Raw genomic sequence first — 27,887 nt, 5'->3', positions numbered from 1 at the left:
GGCTTTGTGTAAGGATCAGTGCTGGAGTAGTGAGAAGTATGCCTGAGTGCGAAGTGTTAAGTTCAGTTCTCACCTGCCAGATAGTGCTGAGCAGCACTGTTCAATTAATGGTACTCAGTGATACATGTTGACATTTGTTCTGATACTGAAAGAGGGAGAAGAAATCTAAAAAAATGTTTTCTTGCATTTTTAGATCAGGGCTGTCAAACTCCCCGAACAAAAATAACAGTAAGTACATCTATATTATATGTGTATATAACCTAATTAGATGCATTTGAAATGGAGCTGCTGGTGGCTTCAAGTGATGCTATTAAAAATGCCACAAATTAGTATCTTAAAATGATACTGATAACTGGGTTTTGTTACTCTTTATATATCAATAGCTGAAATTAACTTTTTAAATGTTCATATGTTCTTTTCAACATTTTTTGGAGAAAGCAGCCATGTATTTTGTCTGTCTGCATGAACCCACTGCTTAGAAGTTAGTTCACAAACCATGTGTGTATCTCCTTTCTTTAGACTGATGAGATGTGCTTATTGAGTGTAGAAAGGGAAGGGAATTTCCTTGGCCAGTTGGAATATGAAGTTGTATTGCAGCTTTGAAAGGATGAAAACAAAGCTTCAGTTCTTGAACTATAGTTCCAGAGAGCAGAACGGTTAGATACAGGTGCGCAGGGTCGGATTGGTGGCTGAGAGGGGAAGTGCGAGCTCCTTGCAGGAGGAGGGCTAAGTGGGGCAGCAGCTTGCCTTTGGAGTCCATCAGTTTTTGTCAGCTTGTCATAAATACAGAATTATAGAATGGTTTGAGTTGGAAGGGACCTTTAAGATCATCTAGTTCCAACACCCTGCTATAGGCAGAGACACCTCCCTGTAGACCAGCTTGCTCACAGCCCCATCCAGCCTGGCCTTGAATGCCTCCAGGGAGAGGGATTCACAACCTCACTGGGCAACCTGTTCCAGTGCATCACCACCCCCACAGTAAAGAATTTCTTCCTAATCTCGTTATTAGTAATAATTTTGAACATTAAGCTTAGTGTTTTTTGTTAAAACTTGGCTTTGTTTTCTCACACAGAAGATCTCAATAGCTGCTACTTCTCAGTGGAAAAATTTGTCTCACCTGAAAACAGGCTGTAAGCTAAATCTTAGACTTAAGTGAAAGTATTTTGGTGGCATTTTATAATGTTAAACACAAAATAAGATTGCTTGAGTAACTGGAGACATATTTAATAGCATGTTACACCATCATGTTAAAAACAGTATTTCAGATTTAATACCTTCCAATGATATTAATATCTTTAAAAAAAATGGTGGGCCATCAGATAACTGAATCACAAATAGTTTTTATTTGTTCACATTTTAGAAGGTGTGCTGCCTGCCATTCTTGTGACTTCACATTCTTTCCGTGTGAGAACATGTGAGGCTAGTCTTAATGATCAAATAAAAGTGGCAGGCTTGGTACTGGTGGTCAAAAAATGTATTTGGAGCAAAATATTTTTACCTGTTGACTGTAAGAACACCATTTGAGCGTTATGTGCTATTTTCAAGTATGTTGATGCTATTGTGGAGGCAGCAGGGGGAGCTCGCCATTCATCCTTTGCATAGTAAAGAGTGTAACAATGTTTTATTTAGAAATACTGGGTTTTTTTGGTAGGTGATTTTGGATCGTGGCCTACCTAAGGAGATCAGACTTTGAGCCAAAAGTTTGTTTTGCTATTTATAGTGCAGCTAAAGTTATTGTTAAATTATAAAATAGTTTAAGTTGTACTTTCATGTAGACAAGGAATTGAGGAAAAAAAAAAAGTGGCAGAAGTTGTGAATTGGAATGCTAGGAATTGAAGTGCTAGCCTAGACTAAGCAAACACAGCTATGTGACACTGCTGGTAATGGCAGATCATTGCTAGAATGCAGAATAGCTTGCAATTAAAGAAAGAAACATAGTGCTGCTGAGTGCTGTGAGCTTCCTCTTTAGTATCTTGTGCATGGAGAGTATCGACTGATCCATTAAATTAAAAAACTTTGTGTTGAAATCAGTGTAGTGCAACAACAACGTATTCTCTTATTTGCTTGTCTGCAGGGGTCAGCACCACCACCTTCCCCAACCCCTAACAGGGAGATGAAGAACAAGGCTGTTCTGTGCAAGCCTTTGACAATGACAAAAGCCACATACTGTAAACCTCATATGCAGACAAAATCCTGTCAGACAGGTAACTCCTGACTTGTGCTCGAACCACCAATTTCATCATTGCAGGCTTCTTTCTAACTGTTACTTTATTGAAAGATATTGCAAATAAGTGATCTTTTTCACCTAACCTGCAGGTATAAAATATTCCTAAGTTTCTGCAGTGTTTACTTTTTCCTTTTTTCTTTTAATAGAAGATGATTGGAAAAAAGAGTATGTCCCAGTGCCTATTCCTGTACCCATCTACGTCCCGGTGCCTATGAACATGTATAGCCAAACTGTTCCTGTTCCTACTTCAATTCCTGTTCCTGTAAGTGAAACTTCAGCCTTATGTTTATGCTGGTGACCATTCATATGCGTGCAAGGGACTGCTTTTGTATTGCTGACTGTTCTGCTCCATCTGAACGACTGCAAGGATACCACTGCACTGCTTTTTGAATTAGAATCAGAAATCTGACAGTGGCACATAATTTCCTGATTGCTCTTTAGGATCTATCCTCTATCTTCTTTGAGTGTAAAAATCTCGTGCTGCTGAACTTGTTAGGGAAAATTCTGGGTGATGCTTTTGTTTTCTGTATAAGCATTAAACAAGAAGGTTTGTTCTTGTTTGTAATGGGTAAACTGTGTTAGAGGGGGATGGCAGAGCAGGATAAAGGAAGAAAAACAAGAAAAGAATCTTGCGCTGAGAAAATTACTCTTAAGTTGATTTTTTTTATCTTTTACATACCAAATCTTATCCAAACAGTAGAAAGAAACCCTAAGTTCCTGAAGTTCCATATTTCATAAACAAGTCTAGGACAGGATGTTGATGTGTCCAGATTGTTAGTCTGGTGTTGCAGTCACATCGAGGTGGAGAGCTCCAAAGTCCTTTTTGCTTTTACTATGCGCACTTTATTTTGTTGTATTTCTTATGTGTCTTTTACTGCTCTCCCTTCTGGTCTGAATCATTTAACCTGTCATCAGTTCTTTGAGCTCATATTGAAGTGCTATGTTGTTAGTTTGTTTTAACCCTCTTTTAGAACAGGAGCGTAGAGTTAGTGTTCCTGTATTGATTGCAGTTGACTCTTTGTTGCAGCTGTTATTTCTTTTTCTAATTCTCTCCTCTGTGTCTGCACAGGTGCCAGTTCCCATTTTCTTGCCCACTACTCTGGACAGCACTGAGAAAATCTTTGCAGCAATAGAAGACCTGAGGGGGAAAGTTCCCTCAAATCCTCTGGAAACGGAACTGCTGACCTTGTCAGGGATGGTGCCTGAACATGAAGGAAAAGCAGAAGTTTCTGATGCCACCAGTGAGTTAGTTACCATGTCTTTGGCTCTCTGGAGTGCTGAGATGAGTGTGAATAGGAAGAAATACTTTCAGACGTTAGGGAAGATTCTTTCTGTACAACAGTGCTATTACTGAGCTCTTACATTAAGTTGAAATTCTAATTGTTTAAGTAATTTTAGAGCATTTTAGCAAAGTTAAAATACAGAAAACTTTCTGAAGTCTGCTGAGTGACTCAGATGTGCTGTACCCATAGCTTTGTTTTTAAAACTGCAACATACTCCTTGCTTGTCACACATTTTCTCCTGAGTGTAACTCAAAACAAGCCATAGCCAGACCACTCTTCCTTCCAGAAACTCGGTCAAAACTTTAGGGGAAGTGTTTTCTGTACTGAGTCTTAGAAGTGTGAACACAGCTTTCTCTGAGCACAACAGGGACCTAGCCTCTTTGTGGTAATACTTTATTGGGCACATTTTACTTTGCACATGGGCTGCTAAAACTTAGAGGAATATATATTTCACAAGTGGAACTGTGGTCAACAAAACCAGATTACCTAGTGCTGCTCTGGCTCTTCATTAATCCTTGTCTACATTTGTCATTCCCTTTCAGCTAATGTATTACTATCTTATACATCAGTGAGGTGGTGATGTTGGAATAGTTTTCTAATTCCAGAAGGTCACCTAAAAAGAGAGAACTCTCTCTGGGACAATTTTACAGCCAAAGATTAAAAAATCCTGCGTATCCTATAAAACTGTTTTTGCAGTGCACACATCTATTTGTCCCTCTTTCCCAACTCTGCTTGTCAACATTGTCGAAGTAGTTATATGCCTGCTTTTTTCAGAGAATTGAGGAAATCTATCCTTGCCAGAAGTTGTAATGAGGTCAAGCTTTTGTTTTTCATCAGCCTGCCTTCCTTGTTTGCTTTTGTAGGATCTGTTTCACAGACTTAAAAGTCCATTCTGTTGCTGGCAAAATCATGTAGAAAAATAGCTGCGTTTTTCAAGCTAATTTGTATTTCGTGATTGGTTGATGTGATTCAGATTATCTGGTACTTGATTTTCTGTACGCTGAAATTCATCTTAATGAAGGAGAGATGAGCTAGTATCTTTTTTGTTTAGGGAAATTAGATTGAAGAAGTAAATCTGATATCCTAAAAACAACAAAAACAAGGATGGTGATGAGCAGAAAAAGCAGTTTTAGAACCACTAAGATTATAATTCTCTGTATCTGCCCATTTTTTACTACTCCACATTAGTTAAAGTACAAGAATTTTTCCTTTTAAATTTATTTAATTTTATTTACAGGTGTGATAGCTGAATCCAATCTACTAAATTCCGAAACGGAGGCACAGACAAGCTTGCCAGATGTTCCATACGAACCTGACCTCGATATTGAAATAGACTTTCCAAGAGGTATTTTTTCTGTCATTTTAATAAACATTGTGAAATACTATGAAATAGATATTATATGACGTATTTGAATAAGATAATATTTGAAATATCATGAAAATCCCTACTTTGAAACCCTTCTTGGCTGTTTCTACTGCTCTCTACATAATGCAGGCAAATAGTCTTTGTTGCCTTTCAGTGTATCCTAATCAATCTGAGATCCAAAAAAATTCTCAGGTATGGTTAGAACCTCTCTTGACATAGCTTCTCTTAGGTGGATAACTCATACCTTCCCTGGTTAGCTTCTGTATCTGCTGTTGAAAATCTCCTTGTGCTGTAGAAAACCACACTACTCACTCAGACTGAGTTGCTCAGTTTGCTGCATATCTAATTTCAATGTTGTCTCTTGGGATTAGGAGAAAGGATTGACTACTAGCAAGATATGTATTCGTGAATCCTCTTCATAGTCAGGACTTGGTACATGAGAAGTGGGGGAAAAAAAAGGAAGAAGTTGAAGTGGAATAGTAAACAATATTAGTTTATAAAGATTGTGGCCTTCCAGTACTTAAAGGAAGCTTATAAGCAGGGAGAAAATCAATGTTTTTTTAGATAGGCATAGGACAAGAGGAAATGATTTTAAACTAAAGGAGGGCAGGTTTAGATTAGATGTCAGTGGGAAATTTTTCACTGAGAGAGTGGTAAGGTGCTGAGAAGTTGTGGATGTCCCATCCTTGAGGTATTCAAGACCGGGTTGGATGGGGCCCTGGGCAACCTGGCCTGATGGTAGTGCCTTCCTGTGGCAAGGAGTTGGAACTAAATGATCTTTGAGGTCTCTTCCAACCCAAGCTGTTCTGTGATTGTATGATAATTCTGTTGAAGTGCTTCTGATATTAGATAGCAAAAGAAAGACCGGTGAGTAGTCTGGGGTTAAGTTCTTAAATCTTTGCATATGTGTTCTATTTTATCCGGACCATTTTTCCTCCTTAAACTTGGTAGTACTTCGAATGATGTGTTGAGTAGCAAGGTGATGAAATTGGAATAATCTTCAGAAGAGTGTTGTTTTTAGTTGTTTTTAGTGAAGTCGTTGATAGTTACGTGAGAGGTAAAGTATCTTCAGTAAAGTAATTAAATTTAGAACTCAGAGAATTAAATCTCTTTGTTCTGCTTTGTTGTCTGAAGTAATAGTCCTTCATCCTAAGCCTGAAATATTAAATGGCAGTATATCAAAATAGCATTTATCTGTTTATCTACATTTCTGTAACATCTGTCACAAGCTAGGCCTCTGCCTTTGTAAATATGGACGAAGAACAGTTTGTCTGAAAGAGTTGATGCTCCAACATGTTTAAACAGGAACAGTTGCTGTGTAAAATACAAAGAATGAATACAAGTGATGGTGTTCCATGAACGAAGTACTTGTCTTGAGCTACTTTGTATTTTTTTCATTCATGGCTTTACATTTTCACCATAACTTAAACATTTTCATATCAAAGCCTGCCCAGACAGGAATAATTGTGTAAGGATCTGGGGGAAGAAATGCAGACTTAGTGATGTGAGATGGTTTTTGAAAATGTTCAGCACTGCATTCTTTGCAACATATGTAGAAAAAGCACTCTGGTTTTGCCTTACCTTCAAGATACAAATACATTTATTCCCTCTTGCCAGAATCCAGTTGTAATTAACATTTCATCTGTGTGTTTTTGTGTAGAATCTTTATATTAATGCACTCTGATATAATTAATTGTTTTGTCAAACCAGTATTATTTAAAAGGAGTTTAAAAATAATTATTTTTTTAATGTATTTTCAGCAACTGAAGAGCTTGATACAGAAAATGAGTTTTTATTGCCTCCTGTTTTTGGAGAAGAATATGAGGAGCAGCCAAGGCCTCGTTCAAAAAAGAAGGTAATGATATCAAGCTATTAAAATCTCACAAATTTTAAGTGGGCAAAAATATGTCAGTTTTTCTTAGTTCTCTTATTGCTCTAAAATGTTTAGTTGCTTACCAGTACCTGGTTTCCAATCTTCCTTGTTGTAAATTGATATACTTAAAATAGTTAAGTCCTGTATCTGCTGCAGTTAACTGTTAGCTTTAATAGGAGTGCAGTTTCTAAATTCTGATCCCATTTTTGCTATAGAAGACACACAGTGGTAGAACTATTCCCAAGTATTTTACCCACTGTGTTTTATATACTTCTTATGCTCTCAGTTATGCTTCTCTACTTTCTACACGGAACAAAACTCTCAGTTTCATTTCAGAGGGAAATAGCAGAATGTTGGTGTCACTGTAGCTTATAATGGAGCTATAGCACCTGCTGTATGAAATATTTTTAAAAGTCCTTTTTAATTTGACTCTAATTTCTCCAGAGTTTTAGTCAAAAATCTTAGTTTAGACATTGCAAACAAATTAGCCGTATTCTTTCATTTAGAATGAAAACTAACAGGAAATACAGAGTTCCTGGTGTACGACACAAAGCTGATACTAAAACTTCTAAGAATGAATGTGCCTTAAAGTTGCATTAAGCACTTTGTTTCAATGGCAGGGAGTGAAGAGGAGAGCAGTGTCAGAGTACCAATCACATGATGATAGCTCTGAAAACTCAGAATGTAGTTTTCCATTCAAATACACGTATGGTGTGAATGCATGGAAGCACTGGGTAAAGTCTCGGCATTTAGATGAAGAGCTTCCAGAATTAGAGGAACTGAAATCAAGTAAGTATATCTAAAAATCTGGCATCCTTTTTTTTTTATTTGGTAGTGAGAATTGTTGATCTTGTCTGATTTTGAGCTAGAATTTCTAATAAACATTAGAAATTAGTTCCCACAATAACAAGGATTATTTTACCACAGAGTTGCAACGCTCTTTTTTTCCTAAAAGAATTTTCTTTACTCAACACACTGGGACTTTTATATCTAGTGCAAGCCAGGACAAAGCTTTTCTAGCTCTTCTGACTTCTCATGACTATTTCTATTTTTTTGTTTGTTTGCATCCTGATTTTCCTTGTATCCTAACTCTTCTCAGAGTTTGCACTTTTTCTGAGCTTCTAAATTGCGAGGGAGAGGCATCCTACTTTTTGTAGGATGAAGAGATCTTCATCAGAGTCTGGCATTATGTGGCTTTGGAGATCTGGCGTAGTGTGGCTTCCACTCCTGTGGGGTTTGCTACTCTTTCTGCCAAGCTCCTCTGTATGTAGAGTTATTTACATTGAGGGGAAGAAGAGGGACTCTGCTACTCTTGATCTCCTTCAGCTCCCACGTGTGTCTTAGCACCATTGTGTTATGCTGTTGGATCTTTGGAAGCTGCATTTTTCCTGAAGGTCTCCCTCTGCCACTCTGTTCACTTCAGTATCTTGGGCTACTGCCTTCTCTGTGTCATCCTCAGCTGTGCATGAATCCAAGTTCTGCAGTGGGTCTGCGTTTGGTTAATTGGACTTTACTCTGGTAGCCTTGTTTATTTTAATGCAGACCTAACATTTGAACTACTTATTACATACATTTCAACTCATTCATTGGTTAGTGTAGAGGATGTCAAACCAGTTTGCCCCACTCCAGTCCAAAAATACCCCATCCCACCCCCGCTGTGTAACAATACTGTTGTATAATGTAGCATTTTTTCTTTATTTTACAGCAAAGTCTGTGAAATTAAAGGAAGATCTATTATCACATACTTCAGCTGAGTTAAACTATGGGTTGGCCCATTTTGTCAACGAAATTCGAAGGCCTAATGGAGAGAACTATGCACCTGACAGCATCTATTATCTGTGTCTTGGGATTCAGGAGGTTAGTAGAGGCTGTAGAGATGGGAAGTGGAGCTGCTGATTTGGGTGTAATCTATTTCAGTGGGAGAATGGAGATAATGCGAATTTGTTTGAGAGGAGGCTAGGAGATATTGTTAATATCTCCTATGGTCTGAAACTCAGGCTGCTATATAAATGACATTGTAGAAATCTATATAATAGATGACTTTACAGACCCATTTTGAAAACTGAAATATAAGCTGGTATGCTGTTACAATTTTAAGCGTGTCATTGGGTTAAAAGAAGGAATTTGTAATCTGTAATGATGTTTTCCATGCTCTACTTCATTTTGGTTGCTGACATAAGAGAAGAATGAAATGAGGAATGAGGTGTAAAGGTTTTACTAACTCTGTTACTTAGCAGATAGTGGAAACAAGCTATTTAAAGTGTTGTTTTGAGAGTCTTACTTTACTGAAAACTGGGGACAGACAGTTTTCTTTTCCAGAATGTAGGAAACTGTGCTGTATTTGTTGCCTTCCATTCCCCAGCTCCCTCAAATTGCAATTCTTTCATATTTCAAAGCAAAAGGGAGTCAGTTTAGATGCATGTGAAGGCAGTAACATTAGATATTTTAAAAAGCTTTTCTTTAGTTTATCTTTTAAGCAGCGGATGTTTTAATTTTTGGTACATAAGGAAAGTCATAGATAAAATAAACCATATTCAGAACTGACAAATGGAAAATTTTGTTTAAAAGACAAAAAAATGCATGGGATGTGGAAAGCCAGATGTTCACAAACTACTGCTCTGCTTTTAATGAAAATCTTTTTGAAAAGAAATCAGTACCTCCAATAACTTTTCTGTATTAAGAATATACAAAATTAAGGAGGTGGCTGTTATTTTTCCACATGGTTGAAATATGAGAAGTGAGCATCCATTGGCATTTTAGTCAGTATTGCTACAAAGCATGTTTCAATTCAGCTAGCTTTCTGCCACTGCACTCGCATGATCTACTGTCTCTGTGCCTTTCTGTGGAACTGAAAACAGTCTTAGTGAGCTGATAAACAGAGAGAGAGAGCTCTGTATTTAGGAAATGGACGTTAACTAATAGCATTTTTTTTTCTTTTCACCTTTTTCTTCATGCCTTTGACACTGTGTATTTTGTCTGTCATGAAAACTAACGGTACATAAAATTTGATTTTTTGCTTCATCAGAACCAGTGTGTGTGGTACTATGCAAATATAAGGACCCTTAACACACACACACAAACACTGAAACATTAAAGGAAGAACTTTGTACTCATGTTATTTTAAGTATTGCTTGTATTTAGTGTCTGGTATTTAATTCAGGTGGTGTTACTGGCCTCATTTCATTGCCTGTTGATGGCCCATTCATGGCCTTGGCATTCAGGCTGGTAGGAAGATTTTCCCTGTTCTGATGAGTTTGTATTTCACAGAGGCATGAGGAGCAGAAACATATAAGCATGTGATCTGTCAAGGGTTGCAGCCAGCTCCTGTGTGCTAAAGGCAAACTGTGTGTCTTCGGAAAGAGATTGAAACAAGATAGTGGTACACTAAATGTGATGTCGTTTTTGCAACATGCAACAAAACTTCATTGCCTTCCAGTATTTTCCTACCCTTTCTTAGCATCTGACGGCTCCCATGTAGGTACTCCTGAAAATGAGATAAATTGCCAGTTGCTGTATGAAGGGTGTTGGCTCTGTTTAACTCAAAAGGGGCTCAGAGATCAAATGATGCCAAGACCAGTGATATTTTACTTATGAATAAGTCAAAGAAATAGAAGGAAATCAAAGGAATCAAAGGAATGGAATGTGGAAGATGTGGACTTGAAAAAGAGCTCTCTCCTGCATCAGACTGCACTCACTCTCAGTGGTGAAGCCCTGGCTCAAGCTGAGGTGTTTCCTCCTGCATGTGCCATGGTTTAGAGCCCAGAGGAAGTGCTCAGAAGTCCTTCAAGCCCGAAGCTGTCTTTCTGACTTTGTACAATAATTACTTTTCTTAAATGAAACACGCGAAAAAACTTTTTTCAGCAAAATAGTCCCCAAATGAAACCAGTAGCCATATTCAGTTCAGGTTCATTTGAAGCTGAAATTGTTACACTTGCAGCCAGAATTGATTCAGTAATGGTTTTGGTAAACCCAAAGTACTATTCCTGAAAAATATCATGCCTAAAATAAAGGTTGTTGCATGATGAGGTGAGCATTGAGTGGAAAGGGTTCCTCTAGAGCAAGGCGTTACCCTGTCTGGCAGCCCTGCTGCATCGTGGCCTTCCTTCTTTGTTCCAGCACAGGCTGATTTTTTGCACATTGCATTGAGGGGGAGGGTCTGTCATGTCTGCAGCAGTGGAAGAAAATTGATCTGGGTGCACTGGGAGAGGGAGAGTTGAAGCCTCTTCAGCTGCTTGCCTTTTCCTTTGCTCCACAATCTATACCTCCATATGCTCAGCAAAATGCTAATGAAACAATAGTGTGTAATTTAATAATGAGTCTAATTACGAGGGTGATTTGGGAAAATTCAGGCCAGTAGGGCTTATCAGGTATTTGAATGTGCTTGGAGCTGTGCTGCCTGCTCCCCATCCCAGTGAAGATGTGCTGGAAGCTTCTTGGAAATGTATTAATTAATTTTCCTCTTTTTAAAACTGAAGTGCAGAGATAGGAAAATCAAGATGTGCTGAACCGTTCAGTAAAAATGAGCGCTGTGTGATGTTATTTCAAGTACGTGGATAGAAATAGATGCCATTTCCAGAACTGAGCACGTTTTCTTGTGTCTGTCATTTTTATTGTGCTCACTAACAGGCTTGTTCACTCAGAGATAACACTGAAGTGGAAATGTTAAGAAGCCAATCCTCCATTTCTTAGAAATGTCTCCAGAGAGGATAACATCAAATACTATTGTAGCCCTCCACCATTAATTCCTGGTTCGGGAAGGTTTGTCTGTAAGGTCAAGAGAGTGAGGGTAAATAGACTGCACAGTAGGCAGGTGCCTCACATCAACCTATCGTTTTTCTTGCACTGCTGGATGTCATTACTACAAATACATGGGAGTGGGTTTTTTGTTCAGACTTGTTGCAGATGCTTTTGTCTTCACATATAAATGGCAGTTTCTTGCTATATGTTTCTTTTCTTTGATGACCTAGCTGTAGAAGAAGATAAATTAATATATACATTTATATTTAAATGACTCCTCATTCACTGATACAGTGTTGGATACAGGAATATTTTAAAGAGAATTGTTAGATTGTAATTAATCTATGATTCACATCTAGTTAGAAATTTACAGCATTGCAGTTAAAAGCTTTTCCAGTAAGTAGCAGGATTTCATTGTATCTTCAAATACTGCTTTTAGTAGGATTGTGCTGAAAAACAACACTGTAGCACATTGTTCTAATCTGATGTTTAAATGTTGTCTGTTACTTTTTTTCTATAGTATTTATATGGAAGTAATCGAAAAGACAACATATTTATTGATCCAATCTACCAGACATTTGAACAAGAATTAAATAAAATCCTTAGAAGTTGGCAACCAAGCATACTTCCAGATGGTAATTTCCTTTTTGGTCATGTATGTTTTTCATCTCCTAATAGCTTTATTTTCTTAAGCATGTAGCTATATAGAAATATTTTATATGTTGTGGTAGTAATTGATTAAACATCATAAAGATTTCATGTAAGAGTTCAATTACCTATAAATATTTTTTCTTGGTAATCCACACAGCAAGAGTTACTTTTGCCACCACCTGTTTATTTTAAATTGACTACTGATCTTCAATAGGAGAGAAAATCAGCAGAAATGGCTGGTTTTTTACTTGATTTTGCCTGAGCTGAGTTTATTTTTGCACAACTGAGTCTCCAATGGGAGTAAGCCAGGTAAATGCTGGACCGATGAGCAACTTATTAAGTCTTACTTGGACTGGGAGAAGTGTCTGCTTGGAACATTTTGCTCAAGAGTGTTGTCAATTCATAGAGAAAACAGAAGTGTGGTATACTAGAAAATTTTTTCCAGCCAATCCATTTTGGCACTAAACAACAGAATCCATTCTTCCATTTCTGTCATAAACTTGTGAATGAGGGCTCTTCCTTACCAGCACTTCTTCTCTCTACTTGACATTGTCTTTTATCTGTATAGCTTAGGAGGATTCTGTTTACGGGCATCCACATGGCCTGGAAGTTCTTTCCAAGTGAGATATCCATGAGCAGTGAGAAAGAAGGTGTACCTATGCAGAGGCCTTGCCTGAGCAGAATAAAGAAAACTCAAAAATATGCTTTTTGTGAAGGGACTAAGAGATTGGCCCGTGAACATTTGCTTTTATGTAATAATGTGAGGGAATTGCATGTAAGAAATAGGTTATCTGTGAAATTGCATATCTCCTGTTGTCTGTTTTTTCCTGAAACTGTGGGGTCCAGTGTCTTTACAGGGTGGTTTTCAGGGGTTATAGGCATATAATTAAATATGACAGGCTTCTGTCAAGAACATTTTACTAAATTTTACAGCAAACAGAAACTTTTATTACTATTACATCTGGACAGATTATGGGATAATCCATTATACTTTCTCTGATATTTTTTTCTGAAGGATCAATATTCTCTCGAGTGGAAGAGGATTATCTATGGAGGATCAAACAGCTAGGATCACATTCGCCAGTTGCTCTTCTGAATACTCTATTCTACTTTAACACCAAGTATTTTGGTCTGAAAACAGTGGAACAGCACTTAAGACTTTCTTTTGGCACTGTTTTTAGACAGTGGAAAAAAAATCCTCTAACAATGGAAAGCAAAGCTTGTCTTCGATATCAGGTGTCTTCCCTGTGCAGAGCTGATAGTGAAGGTACTATGACAGTTCCAAAATAAGTATTGCAGGAACATCCACGTTTCACTCATCTGAGGGACATCTGGGCAGCTTGCCAGGAGCCAGAGGTCTGCTGTTGCGTAAAGTTCAGTTCTTGGCTCTTGGGTCTTTAATGGGAGTGTATTGTTGGGAATGCAGTGTCTCTGCTTTAAATGATCGCTTTCAGCCCTCTGGTCTTCATGCTACGCGCTGAGACTCTGATGTGGCTATGGGTTACGTTTCCAGTGCATAGATAAATGTAGATGTGATGACTGTGTTGCAGTGCTTAGGTTGAATTTTAGTCAGTCTGCTTTGGGATATTTACTGAAAAATGTGAAGTAACTTTGTTATGGCTTAGATGTTGTTGGTTTTCTTCTTAAAGATAAAATTACTACTGGGAAAAGGAAACATGAAGATGATGAACCTGTATTTGAACAAATTGAAAACACATCTGATCCAACTAGATGCCCTGTGAAACTGTTTGAGTGCTATCTGTCTAAAAGGTATGTATGATACTGGGTAAAAAGGAAGAGTTCTAGAGAAGACCTGGTACAAAAAGGAAATGTTTTGATGGTGCATTAAATATGCTCAAGCAAAGGGAAATATTGAATTCTTCTAAAAAATATCTCTTAAATGAAAGCACTGTAATCTCCAGTCTTGTAACTGGACAACACCTGCACAAAGTGTGGAAGCAGAGTACTGTCAAGGGCTTTATCTGGGAATGATTTCTTACACAAAATTCCCAAGCATTCTGCAGAGAATTACCAATTAAGAATTACCAGCAAGGAATCTGGTAGATTTTGCTACTGGAATTTTGTTTGTGACATCTGTGTCTCTCCAGTAAGAGTTTTGTTGAGAAAATTTGGTCCCTGGAATGTGTCCAAAGAGTGGCAACGAAGCTGTGAAGGGTCTGGAGCACAAGTCTTAGCGGGAGTGGCTGAGGAAATGGGAAACGTTCTGTGTGGAGAAGAGGAGGCTCAGGGGAGGGCATATCATGCTCTACAACTGCCTGAAAGGAGGCTGGGGCAAGGTGGGGTTGGCCTCTTCTCCTGGGAAACAGAATATTACGGGAGGTTAAGTTGCACAAGAGGAGGCTCAGGTTGGATATTAGAAACGTTTTTTTTTTTCTCTCAGAGTGGTGAGGCATTGGCACAGGCTGCTCAGGCAGGTGGTGGTGGCATCATTGTCCCTGGAGGTGTTTAAGGAAAGGGTAGATGGTACTTAGGGTCATGGTCTAGTGGGCAATATTACTGATTGGTGAACACTTAGACTTGGATGATCTTAGAAGTTTTTCCCAACCTTAATTCTCTGATTGTATGAAAAAGATTTGCTTCATATTAAGTCATAACAAATTTGAAAAATAGATACTTTTAAGGTAACCAATTTGATAACATATCTAAAGGTATTTTGCAGAAGAAAAAATATAATCATAATTAACTCTGCATTTAGAAATAGCTTGTTTCCTTCCTATTGGTTTCGAGATGAATGCATTTAACAATGTATTAATACATTAAGAAGAAAATTTAGGAAGATCTTGCAAAAAAATAATTTAGCAGCTGAATGTTTTGTAAGTGTTTGAGAACAGGATTTCATGAGAAATATTATTTTTAAATATTCTTTTTGTCAATATTGAGCAGCCATTGCATCAACTGATTTTAGTGGAATTTAATCTGTGTAAGTGTAAGTAGAACATAGGCAAGTGGTACAAGAGAAGAAAAATTACATTGTGTATGCAGCACAATAGATCAAATGAAGTATAAGATCCAACCTTTACTGGGAAGTAATATCTTACTCTGTTCCCTGAGTCACTTTGAGTGAAGAGGAATTGACCTGGGGTGCAAATAGAATATATAACTGATGTATTTAAGTAGCAGGTTTTTTTTAAAACATATAAAAAAGGGCAACAAAAATGTAAAGGTAGTGGGAGATTTGACCTTGGGTTTGTGAAACTAATAATTTCTGATATTTTTTTTCAGAAATCTTGAACCCTGTTCTCAATTTCCTGTATCAAAATGGAAAGCATAGCTGCATATTTTTTGCTGTTCACAGGGCTGTGTTTAGCCAATGTATCAAAATGCATACCACTATTTGCCATAACTTCAGCTTACCATAAATTAATTTTTATTTTGAACCCTGTTAGGGTTTGAAACATAGCGCAGATAAGTTGATTTTTACCTTGAAGCTGTCAAAAATTGCAAATTTTGTCAGCTAGTCCCACTTTCCTACAGATGCTGGTCACTACTGCTGCCTAGAGCAGCAGACTGTTTCTTCTGGTTCCACTTCTACAATGTGTACATTGCATCTTTGAAATAATTTTGTTAAAGTATTTAATATTTTGAAATGTGTTGTATGTATGAATGTATGTATATATGAACTGTTGTAAAGTTTGAGGTAGTGCCAGCTGTTTGAAGTACATGTGCCAACCAGTAGACAGTTGCAGCTGAAATGTGAGAGTCCTCTCATTCACAGCTGTACGCAATACACCATTGGTTGTTCCTATAAAAATACTGGCTTGTCCAAAATGTAGGAAGGAGTTGAATATAGTTTAACTATTATTAGAATAATATTCTATAGACTATAGAATAATATTAGAATAAGACATCATATTCTGCCTTCTAATCTGACAATCTGATTTACGTAAGAGCAGAAGAAACCAAAATTTGCCCTAGTGGGTGAAAAGCAGCACCTGTGTATTTATCTGCCAATCTGGGAAGATGACCTTGATAGTTTTAACAAAGTAACATGACTTACAGTTGATTTCTGAAGTCCGCAGTATTCATGGAAGAGACAGCATGAGTGAATACCTGTATGCAGGATTGAAAAATATTTTCTTGCCCAAATGGGCAAAATAAAAGTATTTGTTAGTAGGTTAGAAGATATGCCTGAGTTGGATTTAGCAAGTATATGAACTGCAAGATATAACGGATTGAGAATTAAGGAATTTTAAGACTTAGTGACCAACTCTTCAAATAAAAGGAGGAGGAGGGAGTTTAGCTTCTTGTTGCACTTCCATGCAGCTCAGAACTACCGTCCTTGATTTCCAAAGGAAGCCCAATCTCTGTCTTCAGAAACAGAAAATATTTTCTGTTTTAGCAAGTCCTAGAGTTGTAAAGTTTTGCAAAACTGGAAGAGCCTTCAGTCTCATATACTCTTGCTCAGTCCTAGTGTATAGTCAATGAATATAAAGATGCTATAATTATGAAATAAACAAGAGAGTTTGGCAAACCAGATTATAATAACAAAAAGAGAACAGATCGAAAGCTTACCTGTGTCCTGGGCTCACTGCAAAACTCTATAGAGGAGGGATCTCCAGAGGAGATCCTTTCCCACTGGTGGTCAGCTCTTAAATGGGTGTAGGAGAGGTAGAGCCAGGCTCCACCCCTTCCAGCAGCACAAGTGAATTGCCTTCTCCTGTGTTCCCATGGCTGACTCATTGCTCACCTCAGGTGATCAATCAGAGGTTCAGGCGATGGTTCAGCAGTTCCCATACACCTAGGCATCTGCTTTGGGCAGTCCTGAGGGTGCAGGACTGGCTGGCTGCACAGCTCTATGAACAAGATAGCATTTCTCCATAGTAATCTTCATTTTGTAGCAGGTCAAGGTAAAAGTAGAGTTTTGTTAACATAGTATGCGAGAAATATTAATGTATTAATTTATCCTGTAAAACTGTTATCCTAATTCCCCTTATTTTTCTCCGTTGTAGCCCACAGAATCTGAATCAGAGGACGGACATGTTCTATTTGCAGCCAGAATGCTCTGTCTCCTCAGATAGTTCTGTCTGGTACACTTCCACCTCACTGGATCGCAACACTTTGGAAAATATGCTTGTACGGGTTCTTTTAGTAAAAGATATTTATGAAAAAGACAATTATGAACTGGATGAAGACATAGATTAAAACAAACTTCCAAAAACAGACAAGAAAAAAACAGCATTAGATATAGTCATGCTGCTAGACTTTTATTATGGAGAACATTTCAAGTTTACCCTTTGTTTTATGAGTTTTGTAGCATTGTGTACCCTCACCTGGGTATTAACATGTAAATAGTCTGTGAGTGAGTTTCCATTATTCTGCGTAGTGATGCTAGGATACCTAACAAACACATTTCAGATTCTTTTTTTTTATTATTATTTATTTGACTAGGTATGTTTGTAACTTTTTACATTGCAAAATATGAATGAGAATGTGCCATGTGTAATTTTTTTTCTCGTAGTAAGAGACATCCATATTGCACAACTCTGCTGTTGCAAGCTCCCTTGAAAGGACACTCTCTTTTAATGGGTTCTTAAACCGAATGGTTGTGTATGGGTAGCACTACTAAAGTTTAGAACTTGCTGTGTCTTTGAGAATTTTTAAATAAATTGTAAACTAATAGGTTTTTTACTTTTTAGTTACTGAAGCCTTATAAGGTTATGTAGAGAGATTCCATCTTATGTACCAAAAATAGACAAAAGAGAATGCTGTCAATATTGGTGTACTGTAATGTGAATCTATTCTGGTGAAAACTTTTTTTTTTTGTTGCCCTTATTAAAACCTTAGTGTCCTTTCCTTATTTGTGACTCTCTCTCAATTGCCCCTACAAATAATATATATATACATATATAAATAAATGAACATAAGCTTAAAGCATGTGATCATCATGACATGTATTTTGTTTAAAAAAGGGAGACAAAAGAAAAAAAAAAATCCAAAGGAAAAAGCGGGGGAAAAAAGAAAAAGAGAAAAATGTCTGATGACAATGCTATATAATTCTTTTCTGTCTTTTCTGACCATAAATGCTGGTACCTCATATCACTGTAAATCTGTCCTTTGTAGCCTTAGCAAAATGAATTTTGATGCTGTATTACATAAAGTAATATGGTATACTAAATTTGAACTTGTTTGTTCTTGTGTTGCTGTACTTAAATACAGTCAGTACTTGACAATGGCTGGGAAAATTCTCTTAACTAATGCCTCCATACAAAAGCCATATGACACATAAGATGTTGCAGAACGCTGATAAATTTTTGAAGAAAATGCCTTTCATATGTTCTGTATCCTTTCATTGTGCTTATTCTGCATAAGGAATCTGATTTCCAGATCTGCTCAAGTTTTGTTCCTTGCTTTTGTTGAACTGATGCAAGCATTGTGGTGGCTCATGCAATGATTTTACTATTGTTCTGAAAAAAAAATGTGGTAAAATATTCTCCTACAAAAAGTAGTCATTAGTTTTGCTTTCTTAACTGACTTCAAGTGTGTTGAGAAGAATCATTTATGAAAGGGGGAAATTTTCTGTCTGTGTATGTATGTGCATATATATATATATGTGCATATATGTGTGTGTGTGTACACATACCACCTTAGGGCTGATTTCTTGCAAGGGCTGCATGACTTTATCGTTTTCCTTAGCTTAAGAAGAATGCACTTGGATACTCATCTTTCTATACAGAGAAATAAAGCTTCGGTTGCTTTGTTTTGTAAAGCAAGTTCATTTAAATTTTTACTATTCCTGTATGTCCATGAATATGTATTGACTTTAGATATACCAGTGTTTCAAAAGTAGATGGAGATGTATATCTTTTATTTTTCATTTCTTTCTGGTGGCTTTGTCCTTCCTGTGAAATCAAGAAGTAGCACAGGGAAACACTCAGTAGATCACTTCTGACTTCAGTACTCTTCCCTTTGTGAGTGCAATAAGAACTTAAGGGTGTTTTTTGGTGTTTGTTTGTTTATTTTTGAAGCAACAGCCATAGAATGTGCCCACGTAACACAGAATAAGTTAAATAAGGAATCACTATCACCATTTTGTTCTGCCTGCTCCAGTTGAACACCTGACTTGATCATAAGTTAAGTTTTAAGTACAGAAACCATTTACCTGCTAAAATGCATTGTGCTTAATGTGAAATATTTATTTTAATCTTTCATTCAAATGCTATGAAAAGAGAGGATCACTTGTATTTTCCATAGTTCAGATTTAAAGTACTTCAGTGTGAGATTCAATCATAGAATCACTAAGGTTGGAAAAGATCATCCAGTCAAACTGTCCACCTGTTACCACTATCCCCCACTAAACCACATCCCTTAGTACAACATCTGAATGTCTTTCGAACACCTTCAGGGTCGGTGACTCCACCACCTCCCTGGGCAGCCTATTCCAGCACCTGACCACTCTTTCTGAGAAGTATTTCCTAACATCCCACCTGAATCTCCCCTGGCACAACTTGAGGCCATTCCCTCTGCTCCTACTGCTAGTTGCATGGGAGAAGAGGCCGACCCCCATCTCACCACAACCACCTTTCAGGTAATTGTAGAGAGCATTAAGGTATCCGCCAAGCCTTCTCTACTGAACGCAGCACTCGAGGTGTAGCCTCACCAGAGCTGAGTACAGATGGACGATCCCCTCCTTGCTCCTGCTGGCTGCACTGTTTCGGATGCAAGCCAGGATGCTGTTGGCTTTGTTGGCCACCTGGACACACTACTGGTTCATGTTCAGCTGATCACTGACCATTACCCAGAGATTCATTTCTTCTATGCAGTCTTCCAGCCACTCTGCCCCAAGACTGTAGCGTTGCCTGCAGTTGTTGTAGCCAAAGTGCGGGACCTGACACTTGATCTTGTTGAACTTCATTCCGTTGGCCTCAGCCCAGCTATCCAGCCTGTCCAAATCCCTCTGTATGGCCTTCCTACCCCTAGGCAGATCGACGCTTCCAGCCAACTTGGTGGCATCTGCAAACTTACTGACAGAGCGCTCAGTGTCCTTGTTCAGGTCATCAATAAAAATATCGAACAGGACAGGCCCCCGTACCAACCCCCGGGGAACATCTCTCCCTATTTAGGACAGTGTTTAAACACAAACATACTTTTGTAAAATGACATATTTTTAATGTGAAAATTAAAGTATCCTGAATCAGAACTAGAGTTAAATGTGAGCATGTTGATTGTTTAGTCTTAAACAGAAACTAAATTGTTGTTCTCAGAATCAGATAATGGCTATTCCTTAAATGATAAGATCAGTTTTTAGTGTGGTATACTCAAAATGGATCTACATTTTCAATTTGGTTAGAAAATAACGAATAATTCCTGAATTTTATTAGAAATCATACTATTATTGTGAAATCCTCACATTTTCTATCCAGGATTCACTTTCCATCAGTGGATATTTAAGTTATAACTTAAAGTAATTTTTAAATATGGATCCAAGTTGGAAACATAAAGATGGTTGACAAGAAAATAAGTTTTATTCCAGAAGATGGAGCTATTCCACCACCAGCAGTAATGTTTTTCTTGGGCATAGTGTGATTCAACCAAATGTAAACTACTGAAGTACTGCAGTAAAAAATGAGTCAAGGCTGAATGTATACCTGTAATTCCTAAATTTGAACAATAATGCAAAATGCAATAAAAAGCCTTCTTTCTGGAAGAAGAAAAACAAAAGGCATTTAATTTTGTAATGATTAGAACAAATATGTATGTATATAGTGAGAATTGCCAGTAGCTGGACTAGAATCATGCCAGAGTGTAAGGTGCTACCTGACAAATTGCTGTACAGAAAAATGTGCCATGTCCTGCCTTACATAGAGCTCCCTAGCTAGTGATATGTATCTGAATCCCACCTTCATTTTCCAAGTTGAGAGGAATGTATGCAGGAGCAATGTGGCTGTTCTGGTCATCTCTGTAACAGACCTCTGGCATAACTCAACTGAGAAATACACCTGGAAAGTGCTCTGCATCTCCTCAGTTGGAGCTCTGGTGTTGAATAACTCACAGGTGAAGTTACAGCTTCAAGATACTGGGAAAATGAGTAGGTATTGGTGAGCAAATTGCATAGAAAATACAGATTGGTGTGATAAATGCATGCATTCTTCCAAAAAGTCATTTGTGGTTTTTTGGTTTTTTTTTCATATAAATAAATGTGCAGTTATTTTGGGTATATGAGAAGAAGGCAGCTTAGGTGTTGTAATTGCTGAACTAAGAATAAATTACTGAAAAGAAAGTCATGGTTGTAGGGCAATTACAATCTTAATTGCCTTGAAAATGCTCACTATGTGAATCTATGATTCTATAATGCAGAAAAATTTGTTTTCTTATTATCTATGACTTTGTCTTGTTGAGAAGCTGTGTAAATAGGTGGGAAAACAGGAAAGGTGTCCCATAAAGCTGGCAATCATAAAAGGGTGTCAGACGTGTCTTTGGGATGGAAGATCAAAGGCATGAGTGGAAGTAAACATACACTGCACTTCCTTTTTAGCAGACTTTGTTTTAGTATATGAAGTTCCTCCTTGTTGTAATACTCACTGTCCTGTTTCAGTCAGTTGCTGATAGGAAAGGCAGTTAAATCCATGTTCTTTCTGTTGCAAGCAGGATGGAGTATGATGAACAGGTCCTCCTGGAAGAGATGTTAAGGTACACGTGAGATGAAGAAGCGATCTGAGAAAACCACTATGGCTTCACCAAGGGCAGATTGTTCCTGACCAACCTGGTGACCTTCTGTGATGGAGTGACAGCATCAGTGGACAAAGGATGTCTTCGACCTGGACTTCTGCAAGGCCTTTGGCATGGTCCTGCACCACATTCTTATCACTGAATTGGAGAGAGGTGGGTTTGAAAGCTGGACTATTCAATGGATAAAGATTGGTTGGATATTTGCAGCCAAAGAGTTGTTGTCAATGGCTTTATGTCCAGGTGGGGGCCAGTGATGAGTGTTGTGCCCCAGGGGACCATCTTGGGATCAGTGTTCTTCCAACATCTTTATTGATGACATTGACAGTGGGATCAAGTGCACCATCAGAAAGTTTGCTGATGACACCAAGCTGACTGGTGCAGTTGACACCACAGAAGGAAGGGATGCTCTCCAGAGGGACCTGAACAGGCTTGAGAGGTGGCCCATGAGAGCTTACTGAGGTTCAGGAAAGTCAAGTGCAAGTATTTGGGATAATCCCAAATATGTGTTACAGACTGGGAGAAGAATTCTTTGAGAGCTGCCCTGTGGAGTAGGACCTGGGAGTTCTGGCCTGACATGAGCCAGCAGTGTGCTCTTGCAGCCCAGAAGACCAACAGTATCCTGGGATACATCAAAAGAGAGATGGGAACAGGGAGATAGAGGTCCCCCTCTGCTCTGCCCCCATGAGGCCCCATGTGGAGTACTGCATCCAGGTCTGGGGCCCCGAACACATAAAGGGAGTGGAGCTATTGGAGCCGGTCCAGAAGAGGCCACAAAGATCATCAAAGGGCTGGAGCAACTTTCCTGTGAAGGAAGGTTGAAGGAGTTGAGCTTGTTCATCTTAGAGAAGAGAGAGCTATGTGGAGACCTAACTATGACCTTCCAGGAAGGAAGCTATTAGGCAGGAGGAGGATGGACTTTTTACATGGTCTAGTAGTGATAGGACAAGGGGAAATGGCTTTAAACTAAAAGAAGGGAAATTTAGGTTAGATGTTAGGAGGAAAATCTTTACTCAATGGTGAGGCACTGGAGCAGGTTGAGCAGAGAATTTGTGGATGTTCCATCTGTGGAGGCATTCAAGGACAGGTTGGACAGGGGTCTGGGCAGCCTTGTCTGGTGGATGGCAGCCCTGCTCATGGCAGGGGGTTGTGACTAGATTATCTTTAAGGCCCATTCCAACCAAAGTCATTCTGTGATCCTTTGAATGAAGCATGGACAGAGAAGGAGCTGTAATGATAATTCTACCTCTTCCTTATCCTTCAATAGGGCATAATTTAATGTTATGTTTGCAAAAGGCTCCATTCTCCCCAAAGCAGTTCTAAAAGGCAGAATAGCAGAAAAGATTTGCGTGAGATGCTGGTGTTGTGAGGAGCTCCAAGGATTTAAATTGTGACTGGATAAGCTGTTAGTTCACAAGGAGAGTGAGCAAACGGAGAAAGAACAGAAAAGGTTGATTGTATCCTATTTGAACAGATAATAGGATTTACGAGTTCAATTTAGTTTTTACTCTGACAATCCCTTCAAAGCTTATACTTCCCGCATAGCCTGTCTCAAAGGATTTAACTCAGGTTCTACTGTATGTCATTAATGAATGTGGAAACATTACACATATTTAAGTGTTTTGTATGGCTAGTTGTATTTTCAGGATACCTGTTTTAGTGTTTCCAAATCCATTACTGATTTCATACATCTAGGAAATTTCTGTATTTTCTCTCGTAGGAATCTGATGCCTTCATGGCGTAAAGCCAGTGGCAGAACTGCCACAGCACATTTCCAATGCATTTAAATCATTGGATTGTGTATCAGATATCAGAGAGAAGCTGCAATACTTCAATTGTTTAATCAGATCAGGGCAAATACTGAGAGCAGGCCTCCCTCCTTGCGGCCTGCCAGGTACAGGTGTGCAGGAGGTGGAGGCCTCTGACAACAAGGCTGAGTGATGCCAGAAAGGGCAGCCAGCATTTGTGTCTGAGAGATCGGAGAAGAACAAGGCCTAGTGCTGAACCAGCTCCATTTTTGAGCTGAGGTTGTTGGAGGGGAAAAAACCCAAATGATGCTTTGGTGGCCTATTCTGACCTGAACGCCTTGCCAGCACAAGCAGGCTGGTTCAGTTCCTCTCAGAAGGGCTCCTCAAGGATGAGCCTTCTCCCGGGTACTTGTGGCTAAATAATTCCAAATCCTCTATTTTGTGCGCTAAAATTCTGTTTTATAAAACAGTAAACCTCCATGTTCTTTCTCAGAAAAGAACAGGCACATCCTTATCATCTGTATAGTTTAAACCACAGTCACTTCATTTGTGTCAAATCACTCAAAGTGCTTTACTGGTTTACAATGCAACACTTTATTTCTTGGTGTGATTGCAGAGTAAACAAAATACTCCCTGCAGTCTTGAAGATGATCTTTTCTGCTTCCAGTATTCATTATGCAAGGCAATGTAAGTGTAGTATTTGCATTTCTAGCCTTAAGAATTTCTGCAGTCCCTTCTGGTTGAAGAAGAAGCTTTCCAGCTTGGGACAAATGAAGGTGTCCTCCACCACTGCCAAACTATTGGCCTCTTTGCCTCTGAAAAAACCATAATTCCTAAAAGCCTTCCCTCCTCATTGCATCTTGCATCTGTTTCTTATACCAAAATCCCACTCCATCTCCAGAGACATGGTCCACCACTCATTTTCACATTAAAAAAAAAAAAGTGCTAATATTCAGGGACAACATTCGTATTGGTGTCATCTTCATGGTGAAGCAAAATGGTTTCTCTTCCAGCTTCAGTGGAGAATCCCATAAGGGAAGCTCTTTGGAGAAGAGGAGGCTCAAAGCAGCATGCTAACTCCTCATACCAGTGAAATCCCAGAAACCACAAGAAACAACTCTGTGAATTAAGCTTCAGTACATCACCTAAATAAAAGAGCATCCTATGCAAGTCCATAACCTGCCAGCCACTGTGTTTTTGGCAGACCCTTGAAGTGCACACAAGCACTGGCACAGGCTGCCCAGAGGCTCTGGGGTCTCCTCCTTAGGGATCTGCCAAAGCCACCTAGACGTGGCCCTGGGCACCCTGCTCTGGGTGTCCTTCCTGGGTCAAGGTTGGGCAGAGGGACCCAGAGGTCCCTGCTGTTCTGTGATGTGAGAAATAGGGAATTTGTCATAAACTGACTTGTTTGAATGCAGATCTGGAAGCTCTGATAAAACTTAGATTTTTATGTGATTCTCTATCAGCATTTAGGTTCCTAAACTCTATCAGAAAAAGCAGGTACCAAGGAGAGCACTAGGAATCTTTTAAGGGCTTAAACTGCCTTACAGAATCTTTTCTTTGAGGAGATTTTGAAGATGAGCTTTTGTAGTACATTTCTGGTTCATGAGTATCACTTTGCTGAATTGTTGCTAGAAGAATAAATAGATCCAACCGTATTGTTTCAGGAAGAGAAGCTTAGACAGTATCAAAGGCTGAAACAGCCTCACCAGCTCCATACATTGAGATTGTGATAAACTACAGGCTACAACAAGTCTTCGCTGGGACTTTGTGAAAGGTCTGGTTTTTTTCTGTCTGTCATTAAGAAAGACAACATAGAATTGGCTAGGGTAGAAAGAGCAAGCCCATCCAAGGATACCCAAATAATTGGGTCAAATTAAAGAGAATCCAATGCTATCATCAGCATTGTGTTTAATACCTGAGAATAAAAAACTTCCTTTGGTACAGAAAGGGAGATCAAGTGCATGAAATTACACTTTTCATAAATTGTTTTCAGTCCATGAGCAGCTGCTTTTGGTCAAAAGAGAGATCTTGAGTTCCTATGAACACACGAAGTGATGAAGGGATTCTGACTTTAGAAGGATCTGCTATGATAGGACAAGGGTTCAAACTAAAAGAGGGGAGATTTAGACTGGATTTAAAGAAAAAGTTTTTATAATAAGGGTGGTGAGGCACTGGCACAGGTTACCCAGAGAGGTGGCAGGTGCACTGTCCCTGGAGATACTGTCAGGCTGGATGTAGTTCTGAGCACCTAATAGAGCTGTAGGTATCCATGTTCATGGCAGGGGGTGGGCTAGATGGCCTTCAAGGGTCCCTTTCAATCCAAATGATTCTGTGATATATGCTCTCACCATGAGAGCATGCCTTGCCAAGGGCAGACACACGTGCATACTCATTTGCTGGGAAAGTCTCACTAAGACTGCTTTTCTCAGAAGGAAGCCTCTGTAGTCAGAGCAAGGAGCATTAGACAGGAAACCGTATTAGAAACAGTTACAGTTCTTGGCATTTTTCTGGTCAACCATGGCAAGACTTCCAGATGGAAAACCTGAGCTGCTTTGTCTGCCTCAAGGGCCAAGGTTTGTTGAGCTCACTTGCAACTGCTGCTGAGTTGCACATCTGTGGAGATGTTCTGCACTCCTCTAGCCCACCCAAACTTCCCACATCTCCTCTTGAGAAACATCTGTGATGCTGCTGCCTTAAATTATACAAGAACCAAATAGCCTTTTGTGATTTCTAGAGTTTTGACATGTTCCACAAGCATGGCTAGCAGCAAACAGCTCCTGCTGGGGCCAAGTTCTGCATCATGCATCTGCTTTCCAACTCTAAGTCTGGAATGGCTAATCCTCACCTCTGCTAGTGGCAACAGTGCAAGAGACAGGCCTTCAAGTAAGACCAATGAACAAAGGGTGTAGGAAACAGACCCCTTCTGTAAGTTACCAAATGTTTGATTAAGAGTACTGGAAACCTGGCAAAACAAAGCATCCCACAGGGGAGAAGCAGGGAGCTCTTATTTGAACTGCAGTGCAAATTCCTCAAATTGCCTTTGCTTATTTGGCCAGATAGGAAATACAAGTCTGTTCCTGCCATGATTCTGCTCATTTGCTAGTTACAAGGGGTGTTTATGGTGACCACATCCATGAATCCAGCAAAAGGCACAATAGAAAATTGTCATACAAGCAGCATTTCTCATTGGTTCACGTTCATTAGTGATCTCTGAGTACATGTAACTTGCTTGGAGACAAGTAACTTTTCTTTTTAACAGGTAACATTCTTTTAACACTAAGTATTTTGCCTTATAATTGTATTTTCCCCCAATATAAGCCAGTATTTCTTTAGTACAAAAATGTTACTCATATTCTAATATTTGCAAGCAGACATCTCATGGCAGCTGTGTCACCTGCTGCTGGTAGGTGCTGGAAGGTCCAAAGGTAGCTGCAGAAAATCAAAGTGGTGATGTTGGTCTCAGGGAGCTTTGGGGCACAGCTCAATGGTGATAATGTTTCTCAGTTACTGTAACACTTAGAAAATCATAAAATCATTAAAGTTGAAAAAAAACAAACACCACTAAGATCATCTACTGCAACCATCAACCCATCCCCACCATGCCCACTGAACACATCCCTCAGTGCCACATTTCCACATTTCTTGAATAGCTGCAGGGATGGTGACTGCACCACCCCCCTGGGCAGCCTGTGCCACTGCCTCACCACTCTTTCTGAGGAGAAATGTTTCCTAAGATCCAACCTGATACTCTCCTGGTGCAACTTAAGGCCATTACTTCTCATCCTATCACTGTTACCTGGGAGCAGAGGCCAAACCCCACCTCACCAAAACCTCCTTTCAGGCAGTTGCAGAGAGCAGTATCTGCCCTGAGCCTCTTCCAGACTGAACAATCCCTATTCCCTCAGTGCTCCCCATAAGACTTGTTCTCCGTACCCTTCACAGATTCACTGCCCTTCTCAGGACACCCTACAGGGCCTCAGTGTCTTTCTTATAGTGAGGAGCCCAAAACTGAACACAGTACTCAAGATGTGACTTCACCAGTGCCAGCTGTAGAGGGATGATCCCCTCCCTGCTCCTGCTGGCTGCATTCTTGCAGATACAAGCCAGGATGCAAATCAGTTACATTTTTTTTCTGCAGGTGGGAACATTAACACCATTGACTATATATTGCTGTAGTATCTGCCAGGTTTGATTTCCATATGTCTTAGGTCAGAAGAACTTCAGCAATTATACTCAGAAAATAAACAGTATGTGTCAGCAGGCATGTACCTTATATATAATACTCATTTGTTACCTGTACTCATTTTCAACATAA

The 27,887-nt window shown here is 39.0% G+C and overlaps 1 protein-coding gene across 15 annotated transcripts in view; it reads left to right on the top strand.

The window, feature by feature from the left end:
• The window catches only part of ZMYM2 (zinc finger MYM-type containing 2), a 92,464-nt gene extending 74,132 nt beyond the window's left edge, over positions 1 to 18,332 (top strand). For 13 of the 15 annotated variants that reach the window (XM_085216219.1, XM_085216220.1, XM_085216215.1 and 10 more), the window contains 12 exons: positions 194 to 228; positions 2,075 to 2,204; positions 2,374 to 2,489; positions 3,297 to 3,468; positions 4,748 to 4,855; positions 6,637 to 6,731; positions 7,370 to 7,538; positions 8,455 to 8,606; positions 12,007 to 12,121; positions 13,153 to 13,404; positions 13,787 to 13,907; positions 17,108 to 18,332. In XM_085216219.1, the coding sequence (XP_085072345.1) occupies positions 194 to 228; positions 2,075 to 2,204; positions 2,374 to 2,489; positions 3,297 to 3,468; positions 4,748 to 4,855; positions 6,637 to 6,731; positions 7,370 to 7,538; positions 8,455 to 8,606; positions 12,007 to 12,121; positions 13,153 to 13,404; positions 13,787 to 13,907; positions 17,108 to 17,300 (1,658 nt within the window). In that variant the 3' untranslated portion in view covers positions 17,301 to 18,332. Of the gene's footprint in view, positions 1 to 193; positions 229 to 2,074; positions 2,205 to 2,373; positions 2,490 to 3,296; positions 3,469 to 4,747; positions 4,856 to 6,636; positions 6,732 to 7,369; positions 7,539 to 8,454; positions 8,607 to 12,006; positions 12,142 to 13,152; positions 13,494 to 13,786; positions 13,908 to 17,107 lie in introns of those variants that run through there. The other 2 variants (XR_014881099.1, XM_085216224.1) reach the window with 2 other exon arrangements.
• The last annotated feature ends 9,555 nt before the right edge of the window (positions 18,333 to 27,887 follow it).

The sequence above is a fragment of the Meleagris gallopavo genome, chromosome 1 (assembly GCF_905368555.1).
Source record: "Meleagris gallopavo chromosome 1, MGAL_WU_HG_1.1, whole genome shotgun sequence".
In the NCBI taxonomy this organism is placed as follows: Eukaryota; Metazoa; Chordata; class Aves; order Galliformes; family Phasianidae; genus Meleagris; species Meleagris gallopavo.
The sequence above is the reverse complement of the archived record's forward strand: the minus strand, read 5'-3'. Positions and strand labels throughout refer to the sequence as shown.